The sequence below is a fragment of the Macaca thibetana genome, chromosome 12, assembly GCF_024542745.1.
Source record: "Macaca thibetana thibetana isolate TM-01 chromosome 12, ASM2454274v1, whole genome shotgun sequence".
Taxonomy (NCBI): domain Eukaryota; kingdom Metazoa; phylum Chordata; class Mammalia; order Primates; family Cercopithecidae; genus Macaca; species Macaca thibetana.
In genome coordinates this window covers 122252155-122272759 of record NC_065589.1, presented here as the reverse complement: position 1 = coordinate 122272759, position 20605 = coordinate 122252155, and the positions used below count along the sequence as shown (strand labels likewise).

Here is a 20605-nt window from a genome sequence, read left to right as displayed (position 1 = left end):
AACAAGTATACTAACCATCAATTATCTTCTGTTTTAAGCCCTGGTTCTCCAATTGGCAGAATCTTGGTACCAGGAGGAAATCCTACTGGAGACTTTAATTTAAAAATGTGATTTCCTTAAGGATAAAGCATGTGTCTGGTTGAGTTTTGCCAGATAGAGAGATTTCTTGCTCAGGAATCACTAAACACACACTAATAATACTGGCAGTATTAACTGGATGCCCAAAATGTAAAATAATAATAATAGTGATCAGAACTAAGAATTTATTTAAAATCAAAACCTTCTACATGCTTCATTGATTTAATCCTCACTACAAATTGTGACACCTCCAACCAAATGCCAAGCCCCCTCAAGAAACTGGAAAAGAGCTTAGTGATAACTTGAATTTGGTTAACAGATTAAAATAATTTCCTTATTTGTTTGGTATAAATAAATGTTGTGAAAGACTTGTGAATAATAATTCATCAATGCATGTTAAAAGCCATTACAGCATTGTTATTATGGGCTTTATTGCACTTTTTAAAGAAAATAGCTGAAAATGGAGCTCGGAGGAAGATTACAAGCAGAAATATTAATATTTAATTGATCTTTTGAAATAGTTGTTACAGACTGGGGGAGGGAAGTGTCTGACAAAAGAGAATGATACATAAGTCATGGTAATTCTATATGGGGAACTACTTATAAAACCATTAAAACTTATGATGATGAGAAAACTCAACTTCAGTGATTGAGGCTGTTTTTAGCACCGTGTTTTATTTTTTCTTGTGTTCAAGAACAAATGCAAAAGTGCACAGGAATATATGAGTTGATAATTTTTCACAAACTAAACACATCAAAGTAACTAGCAACCAGATCAAAAGACAGAATTTTACCAGCACGCCAGAAGCTTCCTTCCAGTCACCAACCACTCCCTTCCAAGAATACCGCTAACCTGTTTCTGAAATCAGAGGTTGAATATGATTTAAATGGGAATCATATTGCATGTACTATTTTGACCCTGGCTTCTTTTGCCTAGCGTTGCATTGATGCCATTTTTCCATATTAATAAAGGAAGCTGTACAGTATTCTGGTTTGAGAAACATTTCATAAATCATCTTTCTTTCTACTGTCAATGGGCATAGTACAGGTTTTGGTATTATGAATAGTGCTGCCATGAGTAATCTTCTGTATTTATTTTGGTTCATATTTCTGTTGGTGTACACCTAGGAGTAGAACTGTTGGTCATAGGGTATACGTATGTTTGACTTTAGTAGATAATGCAAAGGAGTTATCTTAACTGTTTCAATTTATACTCCCACCAACAATAAATTAAATTTTAATTGTTTGCATTCTCAGAATGATGCTTTTTTAAAAAAAAGTTATTTGGTCAACATGCTAAATGCCAGTGATTATTTTACAAACTACAGACGAAAAAAAAAATGAGAGCAATTGAACTAAAATTCTCCCAGCCCTGGGATACTTATTGGAAATCTGATTTACACTTTCCATTTCTACCTATGGCTTGTGGTTGGTCTGTAGCCTCCCCTATACTGTGTTCAAACTAGATCTTTCCTACTGTTTAAGGTCCACATGACCTTCTAGTACAGAAAAAGGTGTCAATTTCACAATACATAATGATGGGGACAAGTTAGAATAACAATAATAACAAGGATAAAATACTGAAATATCTAGAGGCTTTTAGTCTTTTGTGAACACAAAGCAAGCAGGACACATTATCATCCATATTTTCCCACTGAGCGTGCAGCCACCATCAGAGGTTACATGGCCTTCAGGAATAAATGGAAGGAAGCAAGGTGGCTTTGCAGAAGATAAAAGAGGAGAAAAAATGAGGGTGAATAAACAAAAGGATAAAAAATGATGGAACCAGAGGAAATGCATAACACAATGTGCTTTGACTGAAAGGGGAAAACTGCAGGCTTTCCCTCAATTCTAAGAGAGTGGAGATATTATAAAAAAGAAATGGACCTCATCTACATATGCACACATATACATATATATGACTGCTCCACTGCCCTCCATTACTGCTTTTAGAGCACTCTCCTCTGGGCAAGGACTATTTCTTATTAGTGGGTGTGTGGGTGAGAATCTCATGAGCCTGAATCTGCCCTTCAGGGCATCAACCTCATCCTGACAGTGACCCCCACCATGTTTTTGATGAATTAATTTATCTGTGAAAGGATGGGAGATAAAAGGTAGAAAAGGAAGGATCCTTGAGGATAAGAGTTTGTGGGAAAATGGTAGAGAATGAGAAGCATAAGTGCACCCAACTCTGTCATTGATATAAGCACCATCTCTATTTTAAGACAAACCCAAGCTCAAAGCAGGGCCCCAGTGCAGTGTAGATGGTGGCAGGAAATGCAGTGTCCATGTTGAGTACCCCAAATAGACAGCAGGGTCTGGAAGGATGGTCTCTCTTAGAACCTGAGGCATTTGGGCTCCAGGTGTCCTCCCAGATACCTGAATAAGCGAGCGATTGACTTAGCAAGGTAAGAGACTTGCTTCCTACACAGTGAGTGGGCACACAAGTCTCAGGCTGCTTTCCAAGGGCCAATTTCCTCAGACACTGTACTCACTGCAAATTAATCTTATTTCCCCAATATAAGAAAGAGAGAGGGCAGGAAATAAATAGTTACACAATGTAAGGGAAATAGAGTCTGGGGCCTGCCTCTGCATAGAGTTGGGAGCTGCATCCAGTTTTCCCTGCTCATACCGCCTTGAATACATACCACATACCACAGCATGAAGGACTTACCACTAGAAAATCCAACTCACCTCTTCCCTGAGCCTGTACCTCCCAAAGAGTGAATGGATCTTATTTATCTCCATGACCCCATTGCCCAGCCCAGGGCTGATTGAGCATGCACTCAGAAAACATTTGCTTAGTAAATTACGGAAGGAAAAGAATGTGAGTGGGGAAAAAAAGGATAAAGGACAAAGAAAAGCAAGTAGAAGTGCAGAATCAGACCCCTGCCCCTCAATCCCCATCCCGCAAAATGCTCCAAACTCCACCAAAGCACCCATGGGATTTTAAAGACTCTTTTGGGTAAAACAGTAGGAAAGGAGGAGGTTGATCCCTGGGAGAATGAAGAATAAATTCTGATTAAAGAAAACCATTTCAATTTAAAACAATCATACAGTCTGGCTTTTTGCTGCGCTTTATTCTCAGTCCAGAGCAAGAGAACGTCAGTGGCTGAGGCAAAATCCTGACTGCCCAGAAGGCATTGCAAATGTGTGAGGAGTGTGGTCAGCTTTCAGTGTATTTCTGGTATCCTCGAATCACAAGTAAAGGTCCAATTTCTGGTCTGGGCATATCCTCTCACTACCAGATCAGACACAATTCTCTGATTTGGAGAAACAACCCAAAAAAGACTGTCTTATTGAACAGATCAGGGGGAAGTAACAGCAGTGAGAATGCAATTTAGCAATAACAATTCCGAAGCAGGTGTATGTGAACCATATAGTAATTTGAAAATGTGGTTTTGAAATCCCTTTATCTTTCAAGTTGTTGGCTAAGAAAATGGCAAGAAACTTTCCCCTTTATAAGGACTGGCCTTCAGCTTTCGAGGCACTCACACTCCAATTACAACAGTGTGTGGGGACATTTCTGTTGATTTGTGAGAAGAAGTAAAATCCAGCATAGGGAGGGATCCTTCCCCCTGGAGCCATTACACCAATTGAGTGTGTCATTTAAATGTCAAAACCCCTCAGTTTCCAAAAGGAGTGTCTCATTATGCCACTGGGGTGAGGGCACAAATCATTTCCCATTTGAAACAGTCTTTTGCTTGCCATTCTTATTTAAGAACCCTTAAAAGAAAATCCCAAGGGGAACAGGGACATCTATTGCTGCATTCAGTGTTTGAAACTGATTTGCAAGGTATTGATTATTATTAAGCCCAGTGGGCAGATGGAATAACTGAGGCTCAGAGAAAGTAAGTGGCTTGCCTAATACCATAAAGCCACTAGTGGAGTGGACTGAACTGGGAGCTCTGCCTTCATTCACTTTCATTAATTCATTAGATTTTTTTTTTTTTTTTTTTTTTTTTTTGAGATGGAGTCTCGCTCTGTCACCCAGGCGGGAGTGCAGTGGCCGGATCTCAGCTCACTGCAAGCTCCACCTCCCAGGTTTATGTCATTCTCCTGCCTCAGCCTCCCAAGTAGCTGGGACTACAGGCACCTGCCACCACACCCGGCTAGTTTTTTTTGTATTTTTTAGTAGAGAAGGGGTTTCACCGTGTTAGCCAGGATGGTCTCGATCTCTTGACCTCGTGATCTGCCCGTCTCGGCCTCCCAAAGTGCTGGGATTACAGGCTTGAGCCACCGTGCCCGGCCAATTCATTAGATTTTTTATTGAACGTTAAATATATTAGAAAACCTTTACTAGGCCCAGAGATATGAAGATCAATTAGACACTATGTCTTCCCACAAAGAAACTCCTAGGTCAGTATAATTCAGTAAATTCAGGTCAGTAGAATCAGGCGTATTGTGTGTGCTCACAGAGATGGGGGGGTGTACCAGGATAGACTCCCTTGAGAGGAGGTAGTTCATCCGACTCATCAAAGTCTGCATTATCAATGGAGAGGAGCCTGTCAGGTAGATCGGGGTGGGGCAGGCCCATTTTAGTTTGAGTACCAGGATCTTCGAAGGGTAATGAAGCAAAACCATGCAAACTTGGTCTTAATAACCTATTAGCATTAAACAGTGTTTTGGAAAAAGAAAGTAGGAGGGGAAGAGGCATTATTTTATAGCTAATTCTCAAGAGAAATGAAAAATAAATTTCACTTAAGAAAATTAATTCCATTTAAAAGAAGTGTGTGTGTGTGAGAGCATGCACACATGTGTGTAAATTGCATGAAAAATGTATCTGATTCTGTCTCAGATTAGGTTCACCAGAAAGCAAGTTCTGTGATGGAGTTAAGGGTACAGGATACTTTTAGGGGAAACCTTGGAAACCAGACTTATGGTTGGACAGAGGAAAAAGAAAGTATGAATGGGCAGAGAAGTGAGCCGTGGTGGCGGCCCAACATCAACCCAGCACAGTACCACTGGGAGTGCTGGGGCCAGAACAAATAACCAGAGATGTTCCTTCTTGGGCCCAGTGGTTGTGCCTTTGCACTCTGGCTCAGTCACTGGATGTGAATCCCCCTGGAAAGGACACGACCTTGGTCAAGGCTTTCTCTGCAGCTGAGGCAGCTTCTGAAGGCTCAGACAGATGAAGACTGTCCACCAACAGCACTCCCAGCCACAGGGCAAGTCCTTCTTTGAAGGGAGACCTAGACAGCAGATTACAAGGTCTACCACAAGTCCCTAAGCCCCTCTACACACGGAAGATGAGCCTGAGACCTGATCCTTTTTACCTTGAGACATGGATGATAACACTGGAAGCCGAATTGGAGCATGGCACTTCTTACCGCCTCTTCTACAAAATCACCTCTTCTACAAAATTCAAAGCTACTGAAGCAGCTTTGAATCTATGTCCGTTTCTTCCAGGTTCAGAAGAAACTCTTTTGTTTTTTTCTTGTTAAGTTGTCTCTATTTGTCACAATCTTTTTAAGAATGTGACTTGGACACTACATTTCCATTCAGAATCCTCTCTCTGAATTATTTTTGAATGGCTTTACAACACGTCTAGGTAGGCTTATCATCTCCCTCCTCTGAACTATACTTTTCTTTGGAAAACAAGCCCCTTTTGGAGAGTTTCTTCCATTAAGTTGCTTCTTGGTTTATGAAACTGGGTTCCTGTCTTCTGGCTTCAGTGTGGAAGATCCCCAGACACATGCTAACAGGATTGACAGGATGATCAAACTCGGTCTGGGTATTGATGAAGCTGATGATGCCAGCGCTGCTGAAACTGAAGCAAGGCCATCCTCAAAGGAGATGGAGACACAATGTGCATGGAAGAGGTAGACGAAGCTTTGGCTGAGGCACCACTTGTGCACGTGTTCAGAAGAAACTTGATAACAAAATGAGAAGAATATAAGTCTGCCAGTAGGACTTACTGGAGGTTTTTGACATATCTTCCCATCCACTGCTTTGCCCAAGGGCTTTCCCAGCTCCTCCTCTGAGTCATCTGCTTTGTCTCCGCAGACTCTCTCGGAGAAGTGGAAACCAGCTCACTAAGCTCCAGGCAGTGTTGCAGCCTCAGCCACCTCTCTGGTTTGCTCTTTTCCAACTGGGAGCTTCCCTTGTGGCTACTCAGCATGTGGCAGTCACATTAGCTCCAGGGCAGCCTGAATTCTCTCCTGCAGTCGCCCCTCAGATTGGGTCCTTGAATGTCCAGGGAGAACTGTTTTATTGTCCAGAAAGATCTGCCTTATGTTTCTTTTGACAATTAGAATGCCAGTTTCACATAAATGATGCTCTTCTAATGATTTCTTTCTTTACTGAGTTATAAATGTTGACAAGTGGAGGTGCCAAGAGAATCAAATTACTGCTTCTAACTTTGAGTTTTTGTGAGGTCTGAAGCTCGAGACTTCTCTTTCTGGGCTGCCTGAGAAGACGATACCATGCTGCAGGAGATATACCTAGTGTAAATGATGAGTTAATGGGTGCAGCACACCAGCGTGGCACATGTATACACATGTAACAAACCTGAACGTTGTGCACATGTACCCTAGAACTTAAAGTAAAAATAAAAAAAAATTTAAAAAAGACAGTATGAGTCCTGACACACACACAAGCACACACACACACACACATGCACACACACACTCCTCTCCATTCTGCTTCAATTGTCCATTGTCAATCCAACAGAGACCACAAGATGACAAAATGAGCTCAATTAAAGCAGAAGAAGCTGTAGATAAGTGTTTCAAAAATGTGTCTTAAATAGTAGGGAGCAATCTGGGCAGCTGAGGTGGGCAGATTGCTCGAGCCCAGCAGTTGGAGACCAGCCTGGGCAACAAGGTGAAACCCTGTTTCTGTTAAAAATACAAAAATTAGCCAGATATGGCAGCGTGAACCTGTAACCCCAGCTACCCGGGAGGCTGAGGAAAGAGAATTGCTGGAACCCAGGAAGCAGGGGTTTCAGTGAGCTGAGAGCTGGAGATAGTGCCACTGCACTCCAGCCTGGGCAACAGAGAGACCCTGTTTCAAAAAAATATATATAGTAGCGGGTAGAAAACACTAAAATGGGTGTTGGGAATTGTTAAATGTTTCCAATTCTCAACATCTTCAAGAAGAGACAAAATTTTGCTGAAAGGGTGATTTAATTGTTCACTTTTCCTGAATATAAAAACAGAACCAATGTTTTTTCAAACATTTTCAAGCTACAAGAACCTGATTTTGTGGAGCACTGGTGTTAGGGACAAACCCAGATGTTCTTCACCTTTTTTTTTTTTTTTTTTATCCACTACACAAGCATTTTTGAGTGGCCACTGGGTGTTCTTCTAGTGTTTCTTATGCAGCTACTGAGGCAGTCCCAGGACCTGCCTGCTAGCCTCGCTCAGAGGTCTCTTACCATCTTCTTAAACCAACCAGAACAATTTCTCTTATGTAATTGTTAAGGGGACATCAAAAGTCATATCTTAATTTTTCCTAAAAAAAAATTTAAGTACACTTAATATATTATTTGACTTTGAAAAAAATAGACTTTTATGGGGAATAGGTAGACGTAATCAGAGATTTATATAATGTTAAAAAGACAATTGTTTCTTCACTTTTTGTTTCACCATTGACATCATGATAATTATTATTCTCCACGCACAGTAGCTTTATGTAAAAACATGCTAACAGTTACTTTTCCAATTATTTCTCAATGTGAAGAGCATATAGATCTCTTCCTAGACTGTGAGACATATGACATCTTGTCTAATGGAAACCACTACAGGCGTGCTTCAGGACGGCTATCTTCATGAGGCACTCACGAGCGTAAAATATAAGTCACTATTCTAAGAGGAGACTGGGGCCAGTTCTGTATGTGTTGCATTATGCCACAAATCAAGAGTTTCGGAAGTGCCAGAGCACAAAATTAACATGTGCACACCAGGACTGCCTGGCTTCACCTTTGACCCCACTGAGTTTGACACGCTTCACCTGAAAATAGGAATAATAATTCCCTACCAGCCTGGAAGCAAGAACAGCAATTTTGGGGGATCTCTCCAAATGTTATGATTTATCAAGTCAGTGTAGCAGTTTCCCTAGGGGATTGTAAGTTTGGAGTAGCTTCAGTTTATTTTGACACAAAGAGAGCAGTTGGGCCAAGAAACAAAAAATAAGCCCATGGGAAAAATAAAAAGTAGAAGGAAATAAAGTCATAAAATGAGACTCACAGGCCCCCATCTTCACACAATTTCCACTCTGTAATTGCAGCATATTTCGAAAGATCTTGTGTTAGGTTTGGAAGGAATGAGACATTTTCTTTGTTGTTACATACACATGGGCATGATGGTAGGTGTGACCGTTGTTCCTAATTTATCCATGCAGAGAGCAGATCTTCACGCCTTAGAAGATCAGTTACAGTCTCTTCATTTTCATTCAGCAGATAAAGACAATAGTACACTCATGCTAGTTATTTTTCTACCCAGGGCCTATGGCTTTGGGCATCTGACCAGGAATGCATACTCGGATCTCTCCACTGGATCTTGGATTTTTCTTGCCTCATCCTCATATTGATGGACACATTAGTGGGGAATAACAAAGCAGAAGGGGTGGTACTATGGACCGTTCCAAAGGTGAGAATGCCACATGCTTGCAGTTTACATTTCAGAAGCTGCATGTTATGAAGAGTCTCCTGCTCTGTTAAAGAAATGTGACTGGTGAAATGGCATGGTTGCAAATGTCCCTAACCATCAGGGTGATATAACAGCCTGAAGTTAAAATATTGATTCTGGAAATCCAGTATGCATTGACTCATGTATCAGTATTTCAACCTGTCACATTCCAATGACAGGGGCAGTGCTGAGAGGAACATCCTATTCTAAAAACACAGCCTGTTTCTGGTACTCAGGAAACACTCATGAGCACAGCAGCTGTGCCAGTGATTACAATGCTGAAGGATGCTCCATGTTGATTGAAAGACCCTTCAGTGGCCAAAGATATCTAGACAGACATATCCAAATTAATATTTAAGTAATGCTACACTCAATCTATTCCAGTAAAGAAGCACATGCCAACGATATCTTTTCCTGCCTAGCAAATATAAATATCCAGGGCCTCTCAATTTCTGAATAATAGAGAATGCAATTGTTCATTTTGGTGACTATAACTAAGCAGACCTCATTTATTTATCTATATATTTGTTGAACAATCGAATTGTGCAAGATGGAAATGTTGAGACTTCAGCTTTGTTGGCTACCTGACATTTCTAAATGGGTATATCACTGAACTCTAAATAGGAAAATTCAAACTGAAAGACCATTAAAGTGACCTCCAACAGCATTTTTTTCTTCTTCAAATACATTAAGACAAATTCAATAAAGCAGAGTAACATCTGAGATGGGATTTATTGGAGAGAAACATAGCAGAAGCAGGTGCTCTTGCCACAGCTGACCTTGGCTCCAGCTCCAGCAAGATATCTCCTCCAGACCCATCGACATGCTCTTACAGCTCATTGCATTTGTGATCAATGTAACCAAAACGTCTGCGGATAGAAATCTGCCATGAAATACAGCTGTCGCCTTTCCCTTTTGACTTGCACAAACTTTATCACATATCCAGTCCATATGATAATTTCATAGCCACATAAAATTTGCATGAAAGGGTAAAAAAATTATTTCCATCTTTATATATACCTTTCAGCCAGAAAGACTGATAAATACTGCCTGAAGATAAATTAAACGTTGGCATGGAATATAATTTATGAAAATTGTGAAACACTTGACTTGATTCCACCAAAAAATATATTAGATTTTGATGACGAGCAACCTTCCTCAGAAGTCACCCATCAAAATGTGATGTTTAAATAAAATTAAAACAGAAATATAAATTTTAAAAATATTTTAATAGTGAATCATATCACATATATGGGTTATTAATTGAGCAAATGACTTGAAATCACAAAACTGTTTTAATCATTTTTTTTTTTTTTTTTTGAGACGGAGTCTTGCTCTGTCGCCCAGGCTGGAGTGCAGTGGCCGGATCTCAGCTCACTGCAAGCTCCGCCTCCCGGGTTCACGCCATTCTCCGGCCTCAGCCTCCCGAGTAGCTGGGACTACAGGCGCCCGCCACCTCGCCCGGCTAGTTTTTTTTTTTTTTGTATTTCTTAATAGAGACGGGGTTTCACCGTGTTAGCCAGGATGGTTTCGATCTCCTGACCTCGTGATCCGCACGTCTCGGCCTCCCAAAGTGCTGGGATTACAGGCTTGAGCCACCGCGCCCGTCCTGTTTTAATCATTTATATCTCTGGGGAACATGACAGATGAAGAAAGAAATATGGTTCCTATTGAGAAGAAAGAATATTACATCCTCACATTCTATTACTTATTTTCTTTTAGCTGGTGTTATTTTAGTGACTGCTTTCCTCAGAGTTAAAAGTTGCACAAACCTCAATTTAAAGGAAGCAAATAAGAAACTTCCATTGAGTGTTGATGGCATTTCATCACTAGCAATAAAGCTATGTAGTGTGGGAGTTGGCAAAAAAATAAATAAACAAAAAAGGAAACGGAGTTAAATCTGGGTAGACTGACAAATTCTGTTACTTATTTACATCACTGTTCTAAACATCTGAACTGCGAGTTTTATATAAAAACACACTCTTGGTTTTGGTAGTATTGACAATATTTCTTAACTTTCAGAGCTTGATTTTGTATTTTAAAGCTTTACAAGCCCTCCTCAACCTATGCTAATTTTTTTAACTACAGCTATAAGGATGACCTTATATTAGTTTCTCTCTCTTATTTGTCTCTCTCTCTCTCTCTCTCTCTCTCTCTCTCACACACACACACACACACACACACACACACACACACACTCCCGTATGTTTAGCAAAATGTTAGAATTATGACAAGGGAAACAAAATGCCAACTTAAATGTAGTTAAGGCACAAGCACTGAAGAGAGACTTCCCAAACCCCATGCTGTCTTCTCTGTGAAACACGCACACACACACCAGAGGATTATGAACTCCTTGAAAAGCAGTGGTAGTGCTCAATTCATCTTTCATTCTCAGTAACAAGATACCTGACCAGTTGTAGATACTCAGTGACTATTAGCGGAATGAAAGAAGTGAGGAATGACTAAAGAAGGATGCCCGGATGTTTCCAGGCCCACACCAGTGGCAGCCGCCAGTTCAGATGAACAACCTGTGGCAGGTTGATCTCCAGTGCTATGAGTTCAGGTAGTATCGAAGAGGCCCCTGATTTAGAAAGGGATCATTCCTCTCCCAACCATGTTATTGATAACAAAAACACCTTTGAAATAGCTCAACTGTCTCATTGCATGGATATCAATAGTTACCAGAAGTGGGGTAGCAATTGATAGAAGGGCGGCCCATGACTTAGAGTCTACACTCACTAAGGTGTAAAGAGGTGACATGTCCTGTCCCTTAGAGTAGATTTATATTACAATGATGGGTCCCTGGACATCTGAAGACAATATTACCAAAAGAAAATATATAGAATCTGGACAACCTCAGTATTTGCTAAAGGTTAGCATCATCTTAACTTGATGTAGCTAATGAAGCCAGAGAAAAAAGAATGTGTAGAATGAAATTCACGATTAGAAATGATTTATGACATTTCGATCATATCCCAGATCTAAAATAAAAGAGAAATTTTTCTTGGGTGTGGTCACACAGTGATATTGTAGGGGTTTAGCACAAAGGGAGCCTTAAGATGTCCCCTACCTACAAACAACTGGCTGTTCAGCTGCAGTCGAAAATGGCCCTCCTCTGACGTCTCCCGGGTGCTCCTTGGAAGGTTGTCCACCTGAAGGGAGGTCTCCTTGAGGTTCCTCTCAGCCCGGACATAATGCCATTGGTTGTCATTCAGAAGAGAAGGAGACTGGACCACAAGCTCTACAGGACCATTCCCAACATCGATGGCAAAGGTGATCTCTGAAGGAGCTGAAACCAGAGACGAAAATGGGAAGAAGAATAGAGGGAGTTGTTAGCACATTCAAGGCACAGGCTTGAGTGGGAGAAGCAATTGTCAGTCAATATTAATGTAGAGAAGACTTCTTTTGAAATCTCTGTAGCATTTAAATCACCATTAATAGTAACAGCTACCAAATTAAATGTGTATACTTGTTCCAAGCTGTTTTCATTCCTGCTACTTGTGTAAATTCAGGAAACAGGATAAGCACCTGGACCATTCATGCTGATCTGATAAACCTGCATGAATGCCGAGGCCCTGGATTTTCTAGATCTGTTGCGGCTTCAGCTGTGTCCTCCAGGATATCTGCAGACATGAGGTTAGCCAGGCAGCTCCACTCCCACAGGGAGGAGACTTATGCCCTAGGAAGTCCAGCGCTTCCTCCTTATTTTATTAATGCACATTATATAAGCATTTGTGCTATTTCCATAATGAAAAAAGCTCAGAAAGTTGTATTGCCTTGTCCAAGGAGACACTGCTGCAGGTGGCAGTGCCTGCAATCAAACCCAAGTCTCCTGTTGTCACACGGGACTCCTTCCATTATTCTTTCTGCCCCTCTATAACAATCTTTGTATAATGGAAGCCAGATGGCACCCAGTCAGAAGTAAGCATACTGATGACGGTGAAATCACAATGGTGATGGCAGCAGTTATGGTGGTGGGTAGCGCTGGCAGTGGTTGTGGTATTGATGGTGGTGGTGGACATAACGTTAATGATGATGGCGGTGGTGGTGGTGATGGGGGTGGTGGTGGTAGAGGTGATGATGATGGTGATGGTGGCGGCAGTGATGAGGATGGTGGTGGTGGTGGGATAATGGTTGTGGTGATAGTGGTGGTGGTGATGGAGGTGATGGAGATAGTGATAGTGGCAGTGCTGGTGGTGGTAATGGTGATGGTAGTGATGGTAGTAGTAGTGATGGTGTCATCATTGTTGGTGGTGGTGATAATGGTCATGGTGGTAGTGGTGATGGTGGTGATGGAGGTAATGGTGACGGTGATGGTGGTGGTGGTGGTGGGGATAATGGTTGTGGTGATAGTGGTGGTGGTGATGGAGGTGATGGAGATAGTGATAGTGGCAGTGCTGGTGGTGGTAATGGTGATGGTAGTGATGGTAGTAGTAGTGATGGTGTCATCATTGTTGGTGGTGGTGATAATGGTCATGGTGGTAGTGGTGATGGTGATGGAGGTAATGGTGACGGTGATGGTGGTGGTGGTGGGATAATGGTTGTGGTGATAGTGGTGGTGGTGATGGAGGTGATGGAGATAGTGATAGTGGCAGTGCTGGTGGTGGTAATGGTGATGGTAGTGATGGTGGTGGTAGTGATGGTGTCATCATTGTTGGTGGTGGTAATGGTCATGGTGGTAGTGGTGATGGTGGTGATGGAGGTAATGGTGATGGTGATGGTAATAGTGATACTGGCAGTGCTGGTGGTGGTAATGGTGATGGTAGTAATGGTTCTGGCAGTGGTGGTGATGATAGTGGTGGTGGTAGTGGTGGTGGTGGCGATGGTGGTGGTAATTGTGATGGTGGTAATGGTGGTGGTGAAGGTGGTGATGAAGGTGATGATGATGGTGCCAGTGATGGTGGTGGTGATGATAGTGGCAATGGTGGATAACCATTAAGAGAGAGAACTGGAAGGGGTAGCACAGTGAGAACAATGAACTCTATGCCAGGCACTATGCTAAGCATTGACCATGGATTATCTCATTTTAATACACAAAACCACCCTATGAGAAATGTAGCATTATTCTCATTTTATGAGTGAGAAAACTAAAGTGCACAGAAATATAAATAATTTGTTGGAAGTGTCCTAGGTGGTAAGTAGAATCTGACTCCAAAGGCAGGGTTCGTCACGATTTTGCTTTATTGAGTATATTGTCTTGTGTTTTCCATTATCACATAAGAATGTTCTAAATTTAAAGGAAATGGAGAGGTTAATTGTAATTTACAAATTGAGGATGAGGATAGGACTGGAAATTTCATTTGCCAGGCATTCCTTTTTTTCTAGGCACCTTCACAATTGCTCCCTCTCCTCTACCCCCTAAAATAGGAAATGGGTATTTATTTGACGAAGTCATCAACTGCCAGATTTAAATTATCACAAATGCCAAAAGACAGACTCCCCCCCAGAGCACTTTCTTCCCAGCCTTTAAACCTTAACCAAAAGCCACCTGCATCAAAGTCCCCATTACACATAATTTTGAGTATCTGAGAGCTTGAATTATTTTGCTTTCTGGTGAGCCCTGGCCTAAAGGAGAGTAAGGTGGAAGCAGTAAGAATGGGATTTGAGAGCTTAGACTCTGGAGCTACTGTGACCTAAGGCAGGTTTTCAATGTCACCATGCCTCAATTTTCTTGTCTGCAAAATGGGAATAAGAACAGTACTTAAATCATCAGATTATTTAGACATGAATCCTGATAAAGTTAACTGTGCCTGGCACATACTGCATGTTCAAGAAGTGATAGCTGTTGTTATTATTACTGTGACCTGTGATTTTTCAACGTAGGCAAATTGGCTTCAGGTTACAAATCCATGCCTTAAAGGAAACAAAATTGAAGGGAACAGATTGAGTGACGAGCAGTTAGACTAAATAAGAGTGAAGGTGGCCCCTTGAGTCTTTCCCTATTTCTTATTCAGATCACCAGTGCCACCTGGCAGCCCTGCATATCTCAAAATTTAAAAACACTTAACTGAGAGATGACTGGACCCCACAATTACATTTTTCTATAAAACACAGAATAAGATTGGTGAGAATTTGGGTGAGGAATGTTAAAGATTTTACTAAAAGCTTTCCTGCAAGGCTAGTCTTGTGGATAATAAATTCCACTGAGACAACACATGTTTGTGGAGGGCTTGCTGCTTCGCTGTGACTAGCCTTGCCCCCTGACCACCACCTCCATAATCGGTTTCCCATCTGTGCTTACCTCTTCTCCAAACTGCAGCCCCCTGCTGTATAATAATCTGTGTACTATCTCCCCCGAGTCTGCAACTCTAGAAGAACACCTCATTTATCGTACACCCAGCACCTAGCACTGTGCCTTGTATACAGGAAGTTCTCATTTTATTCATTGGAACATCATTACATTGCATATACTAAATGCAATTCTGCAATTTTCTTTATACTTTTACAGTTTTATACCAAGGTATTAGGGTCCTTGCAGAGTCTTTAAAATTATTATTATTATTATTATTACTGTTATTTTATTTATTTATTTTTTTTGAGATGTTGCCCAGGCTGGAGTGCAGTGGCGCGATGTCGGCTCACTGCAAGCTCCACCTCCCAGGTTCACGCCATTCTCCTGCCTCAGCCTCCCAAGTAGCTGGGACTACAGGCGCCCACCACAATGCCTGGCTAATTTTTTGTATTTTTAGTAGAGACAGGGTTTCATCACGTTAGCCAGGATGGTCTCGATCTCCTGACCTTGTGATCCGCCTGCCTCGGCCTCCCAAAGTGCTGGGATTACAGGCGTGAGCCACCACATCCAGCTTAAAATTATTATTATTTAACTTTATTAAAGCAACTATTAAAGACATACTATGTTTAAGCCATTCCTCCTAGAATCAGTAAAATTCAATAAAAACAGTTAATATTTACTGAGTACTTACTGTGAGCCAAGTACCTTGCTACTCGTTTTTCATTAATCAACTCACTAAGCCTTGCTACAACTTTATGAGACAGGAATCTTTTACAGATGAGGGAAGTGAGGTACAGGTAGCTAAGGAAGCTGACCCAGTGCAGGTGGCGCAGAGTCTGGATGTGAATCCAGGTGGTGCTTCCCAGGGCTCAATTTTTAAATCATTATTCCTATGATAAAACCTCCACACCTGGAAACCTGTGCAGTTGCCCTGGGTAGTCAAAGCTAGAATGGAAGATAAAGATGCCTGAAAACAAGGTAAGAGAATGAATGATCCATCCCACTTTGGCCAGTGCCTTTATAACAGGGCCCTTAAGGCAAATTCAAGTTGGCTCTCCCTTGCTGAAGAGGTGGACATAGCCCACTGGCCCTGAATAGGAAGGGAGAAGACCCATGAGAGCATTAGCTCTATCGTGAACTTACCCTCTAAGCTCAACCTCCCCCAGCCTTCTGACAAACGCCTTCTCTCACCAGCTACTTCTTTATGGTTCAAGGCAAAGCTAAGGAGTCTCCTCAGTCTTTCAGGGCATTTTTATCAAGCCAGGCCCTGTGCTGGGCACTGAGAATTCTGAGACAAATGAAACAAGATGAGTTCGCGATTTACTTTTGAGAAGACTGATAAAGAAAAGAAAGGGCATGTTTAGGGCTGTTACAGAGTTTCTACCGAGTGCTCCTAGGAGATGGGAAGAAGCTGCTAAGAAGACACCTGTATGTTCTTCCAGGAGTGACCACCAAGCCCATTAGAGAATATCCTTAGGACAGACTCCACACATCTCCTCCCAGCACTCAATCCTGAGCTCTGTGAAGACAGAACCACACTCCATTCTGTGTCCTCAATCCCCACCCCAGATCAGCATGAGAGATATTTCAGAGTCCATTTATGGAATGAATAATTTGTAAGGCCTTAATATAGTGAGCTAATCTCTCTGTCCTTCCAGGTGTCCATGTGTAAAATGAGAAATATGAACTAAATAAAATACTGTTAAAACTTTTCAGGGACATAATCTCTTTAAGGTTCTGACGGCAGCCATAGTTTCTAACTCTAGAAACATAGCACCTGTGGTATTGCACAAAATTGCAGGAGCTTCCTCTATGTCCTGTGCCTCAAAATCTGGAGGTAAATAATTGTACGTTCTCTTGAGTTCTAACATTGTCAATCCTGCGGACCCGTGCAAAGCAGAATTGGGGGGTGCTGTAAGGAGTCAGACAGAGCCGGGTAGGTCCTGGATTCTAACCTTCCCAGCTGAGTAATCAAGGCTTGCCTCTTGCCCTCTCTAGGCTCATCCTGCCCATCGGTGCACTGTGCAGTGGTAATCACGGTACAACATAGGGATCGGCATCGATGGGAGTGCTTGGAAACAAAATGAAATCAGGAATGTAAAGAATTGTGCAGTGTCTAATCAGAATAATTGCTCAACAATTCAACAAAAGTGTAATTATTAATAGTATTCATTGGTACTATTCTCTGAAGTTCTAACTATAGTGTGTCCAAGTTAACATCACATTTGGTAATATTCTCAGTATAATACTTCTGAAATCATAAAGTTAAATCTTTCTCACTCTCTTTGTGTGTATATATGTATCTATACAGTGTACACACATATTTATAGAGTATATATATACATACACATACATATACATGTATACACACACACATACATACAGTATATATATGTATCGTTTTTCCCATGAGCAGCTCAGGAAATTTCTGGTTTTGTTTCCTTTCAAGGCATTTTTTAAAATAAATTACACATTTCAATTCTGACAACTGCCTTAGAAGAATCCTCATTGATTGTCTCCCTGGCGACTACCTTCTTTCTAACAATACTGAGTTTGCTTTGGGAAACTCTTCCCTCTCTCACTTTCCCATGGGCTTTAGGGGAAGCTAGCCCAGTCTCTGGTGTGGGGGTCGGCCCTGGTATAAGTCAATCTGCAATCTATACGTTCCCGGCCACACACATTGGTTCTTGGGGGCCAAGTGAGTGACCTCTCAGGAGGATTGCTTGTAGGGCTGGAAAGCAGGGATTCTCCACCAGCTGGCATGCAGCTCCACCATGAGGGAGTGCCAGCCTTAGACCAAAGCAGACATTCAACATTCATAACCGAGAGAGAAAACCATGAGACGACTGATAACTTTGTTAAACTACTGCAAGCAACCATAAATAAAGCCAGTCCTACCTCCTCTGGGCTTCGTCACATGCTCCAGTACCAGTGAATTTCCATTCTTGTGGCTGCCGGTTCAGATTGGGTTTTTTGTTATTTGCAGCCAAAGGCATCTCTGGGTGGCATGTGGATGTCACCAACCCCATGTTGCATAAATAAGCATAGGAAGGGAGAAGAACTTGCTCAAGGCAGCTCACAAACCCACTTGGAAGAACAAAAGTTTGAATCCACATTGGGTTCTAGTCTAGCTTCTTTCCACTATGCCAGACTGACTCTCAAAAGCCATTTCCTTCTGATCTCCTCATCTATTCTAAAATATCAATTTCTACCTGTACAGCCATTGTGAGATAAGTATCAAAACAGTTATTGTTTCCACAGGCCCACTAAAACACATACACTAAGACTTGCCAACATAGTGGCGTGTCTTCTTTTTCATAGAGTATGGGCTACAAAATTCAAATATCTTTGGCAGCAGGCTGGAAGGAAATGGATTGAAAATTTCATGGAAATCTACTGTTCCCTGTCCAACAATTTGGATATATCAACCTTGGAAACTGCTGCTCGGATAGTTTTAGAGGAACACTCCTTGGGGATGGGAGGGAAATCTATTCTGAGCAACTGCATCTGTTAAAAGGCCATTTCCTTTCCAAGTGCCTGGTCTGTGGATATTTCTTGCTATGAACCCTTTGGAGTAAAAATTCCATCTGCCTAAAATGCGTAATACGAGTGTCGCTGTAAATAAAGAATGCAAGATGTTTCCATCCCACTTTGGTCTTTTCCCCTTTTAAATATTAATAATAACAAATATTTTGAGAACTATAAGATCTTGAACTTCTCAATGTTTTTATATAAAATCTTGTCTTGGAAGGTATATGTTCTCCAATCTGGTGACATATTATATACCAAACAATTACCTCAGTGGGTTTTGATTTTTGTCAAATGTAATTCTAACCTGCGCTAAAAACAATCTTGCATAAGCCAAAGGGAAAAATACAGTAGCACAAAGTACAAACAAATTGGACACTGATATGTAATTAACACTAAATCATCAGTCATTACCTTGTAATAACATACCATGATGTTTGCTGCTGCTTTAATTAATCAAAGGCCATGGGGCCTAATTTTTATTAAATTTACATTGAAGTTATTATATCCAAATTATGAAATTGTTGGCATTCAACTCAACATATTTAGAGACTGGTCATGTTAGGTGTGAGGGATCTTGTTTCACACCAAAGCCACAAGAGCTTCCTCCCATTAATAGTCTCAATAGTTGGAGTAAAAGGAGATTAAAACTACCAATTAAGAAGATCTTTTTCCTTGTACGTATTGTGCGGTAACTGCAAAAGAAACACTTACCTGCTTGGTAATTTGCAGGAGACTTAAACACCTCTGCCACCTCCTCCAGTCATTTTTTTTTTCTCCTTTTCTGGAGCTCTCAAATTTCCAATTTCTGTTGCTAAGACATTACTTATACTTTCAAGGGTATTTCGTGCAGTCACATCATTATAGTGATATGGTCAATGGCCTCAATCAAACTACAGGAAAACATTCATTTAGACACACACACATAGGGCACCTAATGACAAGCCTGAGTCTTTATGGTCACAGGAATGACACGGGCAAGGTGCTGGCTATAGCCTACCCTGTGTATAAGTAATAAAAAGTGTGCTCAGTGCAGAGAACCTAAAACAATAGCAAAAGTCACTAAAAATACATCTTTTTAAAAATTACTACCATACACAAGTAATTCCAAGCAATGTTAGTGATAAAACATTCCTTCACCAAATAAATCGTTTGTTGGTCTGTTCCAATAGATGCTGATGCTACTGTTATTTTATTTGTTTTTTTATTTATTTATATATTTATTTATTTTTCTGAGACAAAGTTTTACTCTTGTCACCCAAGCTGGGGTGCAGTAGTGCAATCTTGGCTTACTGCAACCTCTGCCTCTGAGGTTCAAGCGTTTCTCCTGCCTCAGCCTCCTGAGCAGCTGGGATTAGAGGCACCTGCCACCACACCTGGATAATTTTTGTATTTTTAGTGGAGACAGGGTTTCACCATGTTGGGCAGGCTGGTCTCGAACTCCTGACTTCAAGCAATCCTCCTGCCTAGGCCTTCCAAAGTGCCAGGATTACAGGTGTGAGCCACCGCACCTGGACTTGAGTTTTACTCTTAAAAATAAACAAATGTATTTTGTTCATATAACGCTACTGTTAATTTTTAACAATGTATGTATAAACTTCAAATTAGTATGTTTTATCTCTTTCCATTTAATAAATATTATATTCTGAGGGAAAGTTAATACAGAGAACTCTAGATTTACCATTGTCTCCTAAAAATACAGACTCAAATATATTTGTTTATTTTTAAGAATAAGAACTCAAATTCTCATTTTTCATCTGTATAATTACTGTGCTAGCATTGTTTAACTCAAATCTAATGTTCAATACATGAATACATGGAACAACAGAGCTTTGAGACAAAATTTGCACCCTATTAGGACCCAAGCAATTTCAAATCCTTAGGAATATGGTAACTTTTTACCTAATAAAATAGAAATTTATGATGAATTTTCTGTCAAAATTATTTTAGTGGAATTTTTTTGCCTGCAGAGACATTTGGAAGTTTCTAGAATCAATCCTGAAGTAACAACATTGACAGTACTAGAATTTACAGAATTTAGTATAAAATGAAATTTTTATGAATTTTTAACAAATATATTATGAAGTTTAAAACCTTACTTATTTGTATAGCTCTTGCTTCATATGAAACAAACAAA

The 20605-nt window shown here is 40.8% G+C and overlaps 1 protein-coding gene across 1 annotated transcript in view; it reads right to left on the bottom strand.

The window, feature by feature from the left end:
- CNTNAP5 (contactin associated protein family member 5) overlaps window positions 1-20605 on the bottom strand; it is an 862050-nt gene that overhangs the window by 137752 nt on the left and 703693 nt on the right. Inside the window, exon 17 of the mRNA XM_050752523.1 lies at window positions 11779-11997. Coding sequence (XP_050608480.1) covers window positions 11779-11997 — 219 coding nt within the window. The remainder of the gene's footprint in view (window positions 1-11778; window positions 11998-20605) is intronic.